At 52.1% G+C, this 3,100-nt stretch overlaps 1 protein-coding gene across 1 annotated transcript in view; it reads left to right on the top strand.

Annotated features, from left to right (window-relative positions):
• The window catches only part of L3MBTL2 (l(3)mbt-like 2 (Drosophila)), a 33,908-nt gene that overhangs the window by 22,463 nt on the left and 8,345 nt on the right, over positions 1–3,100 (top strand). Inside the window, exons 6-7 of the mRNA XM_011927790.1 lie at positions 853–1,009; positions 1,340–1,428. Of these exons, the coding sequence (XP_011783180.1) occupies positions 853–1,009; positions 1,340–1,428 (246 nt within the window). The remainder of the gene's footprint in view (positions 1–852; positions 1,010–1,339; positions 1,429–3,100) is intronic.

Here is a 3,100-nt window from a genome sequence, read left to right as displayed (position 1 = left end):
TCGGCCTCCCAAAGTGCTGGGATTACAGGCTTGAGCCACCGCGCCCGGCCTAATTTTTGTATTTTTAGTAGAGACAGGGTTTCACCATCTTGGCCAGGCTGGTCTCAAACTCCTGACCTCAGGTGATCCTCTGCCTCCCAAAATGCTGGGATTACAGGCGTGAGCCACTGCGTCTGGCTAGAAACCCCAATTTATAAAGTTTGTTCCAGGGCCGGTGTCGTGGCTCACACCTCTAATCCCAGCACTTTGGGAGGCGGAGGCAGGAGGATTGTTTGAGCTCAGGAGTTCGAGACCAGCCTGGGCAACATAGTGAGACACTGTCTCTACAAAAAATGAAAAAAATTTAAAAAGTAAAATCCATTCCAGGGATGGTCAGGTTATAGAGAATTAACTCTCAGTACCATGCCATAATGCTTTCCTGACTAAGAGCATGAATTTGTTTGACTAGGACTGTTGTGGACAACAGGAATACACTTGCCTGGAAGTATAAGTGCCAGAAGTCCAGCTTAGGCTAGAGAAAAGAGAAGGCTTAAGAACATACCTTCCCCAGGCCAGGCGTTGTGGCTCACGCTTGTAATCCCAGCACTTTGGGAGGCCAAGGAGGGCAGATCACAAGGTCAGGAGATCGAGACCATCCTGGCTAACACGGTGAAACCCTGTCTCTACTAAAAACACAAAAAAAATTAGCCAGGCCTGGTGGCAGGCACCTATAGTCCCAGCTACTCAGGAGGCGGAGCTTGCAGTGAGCTGAGATGGCGCCACTGGACTCCAGCCTGGGCAACAGAGCAAGACTCCGTCTCAAAAAAATAAAAAAAACACAGCATACCTTCCCCAGCTCATCCTCCCTCACAGGTGCCCTTTCCTTTCTTTTCAGGGTATCGGGTGCTGCTTCGGTACGAAGGCTTTGAAAATGATGCCAGCCATGACTTCTGGTGCAACCTGGGAACTGTGGATGTCCACCCCATTGGCTGGTGTGCCATCAACAGCAAGATCCTCGTGCCCCCACGGAGTGAGTTGATGAGAACATTTCCTCTTTTGTTCCTTTAGGGGCCCTGCTAGAGGGAGAGTCCTCTGCTTGTGTTAGGTAGAATGGGAGTCCTCTGTCTTGTTAGAACAGAATCCACTTGCCCCCTGGCTTCCTGCCCTCCCTGTCTCAGAGGCCCGGCAGCAGATCCATGTGTGGAATCTGAGGTTCTCGGATGAAGTCATTGCTGGCCTCGAGAGGCAGCTATTTTCCTCCCCACTGCTGAGGGGCCCCCACTCGGGGTCGGTGCTAGCGTCCCTGTCGGTGGAGGTGTCGTCAGTCTGTGTAACCAGGATTCTGCTGGTGCCTCCACAGCCATCCATGCCAAGTTCACCGACTGGAAGGGCTACCTCATGAAACGGCTGGTGGGCTCCAGGACGCTTCCCGTGGATTTCCACATCAAGGTCGGCAGTGAGCCCTTCACTGATGTCCCTTCTTCCGCTCTTCCATTCTTCTCCATCCTCCACGCTACTCACTGGAGCATGTTATCTAAGACTCTCTTGCCCGATGATCTTCAGCAGCTCCACATTTTGCAAGGCTGGAGACAAATGCTGCTGCTACTTGGTTGCCATCTGCCTTTCTAGCCTGGTGTCAGCCACCGCCCCACCCAGACTCTGCTCCTACCGCACCAGTCATGCTGCTTTGTCTGCCTTTTGCTTCCAGAACTTTACCTTTGCTCATAGAATTTTTCAGAAGTGTTCACTCAATAGATTTTATTACATACTTTTTAATTTTTTTTTAATTTTTAATTTTTTTTTGAGATGGAGTCTCTCTGTCACCCAGGCGGGGGAGTGCAGTGGCGCCATCTCAGCTCACTGCAAGCTCCACCTCCCGGGTTCACGCCATTCTCCTGCTTCAGCCTCCCGAGGAGCTGGGACTACAGGCGCTCACCACCATGCCTGGCTAATTTTTTTGTATTTTTAGTAGAGACGGGGTTTCTCCATGTTGGTCAGGCTGGTCTCGAACTCCCAACCTTAGGTGATCTGCCCACCTGGGCCTCCCAGAGTGCTGGGACTACAGGTGTGAGCCACTGTGCCCGGCCCCCTGGAGCATTTTAATAGGAGGGAAGGTAGAGAGTAAACTTCCAAGGTGGATGGCTGTGTGTAAACGAGGGGGTCATGATGCCCAGAGCACAGGTTTGAGTGATGATGAAGGAAAGCATATTTGTGCTAAGAACAGTGCCCCACCATTGCTCAGGCTGGCATGGGCGTGAAGGGATCCAGGCTCACCAAGCCATGATGTGCCCAAAATGATATAGTGAGAAACCAGTCCTGTAAAGATTAGGACTCGGTTCTGTCTGACTCTGTCTCTAGGCATCATCCTGCATCCCACTACCTCCACTCCCCGGCTCAACTCTTCAAGGATAGGGGACCCCATCTCTTTATCCCTAGAGGCTGGTTCTGCACACAGTGGGTGATGCGAAAAGTGGAGGTGCCAAGGAGGACTTGACTGAGGTCATGAGGCAGCCCGTCTGCCCTGCCAGCGCAGTTAGCTCACTCTCTCCATACTCTCATCGCCACACAGGTCCCACTCTATGACCAGTGGGAGGATGTGATGAAAGGGATGAAGGTGGAGGTGCTCAACAGCGACGCTGTGCTCCCCAGCCGGGTGTACTGGATCGCCTCTGTCATCCAGACAGCAGGTGGGTGTTTGGCCAGGGCAGGGCCAGGGATGTGTCTGCAGAGTGACATCTCTAGATGGGTGGACAGTGTTGTAGGCAGGAGTTGGCTTCATAAAAATCCCACCCACTGGAGTTTCTGCCCCACTTCTAAGGATTCTTCTACCAGAGAAGGGGACACAGAGCTTGGTAGACTTGGAAACTCTAATTTTTTTGTTTTTGTTTTTTTAGATGGAGTCTCGCTCTTTCACCCAGGCTGGAGTACAGTGGTGCGATTTCGGCTCACTGCAACCTCCGCCTCCTGGGTTCAAGCTATTCTCCTGCCTCAGCCTCCCGAATAGCTGGGACTACAGGCCACCTGGCCACCACACGGCTAATTTTTGTTTTGTTTTGTTTTGTTTTGTTTTTGAGACGGAGTCTCGCTCTGTCACCCAGGCTGGAGTGCTGTGGCCGGCTCT

The sequence above is a fragment of the Colobus angolensis genome, unplaced genomic scaffold (assembly GCF_000951035.1).
Source record: "Colobus angolensis palliatus isolate OR3802 unplaced genomic scaffold, Cang.pa_1.0 Scaffold749, whole genome shotgun sequence".
NCBI lineage: Eukaryota > Metazoa > Chordata > Mammalia > Primates > Cercopithecidae > Colobus > Colobus angolensis.
The sequence above is the reverse complement of the archived record's forward strand: the minus strand, read 5'-3'. Positions and strand labels throughout refer to the sequence as shown.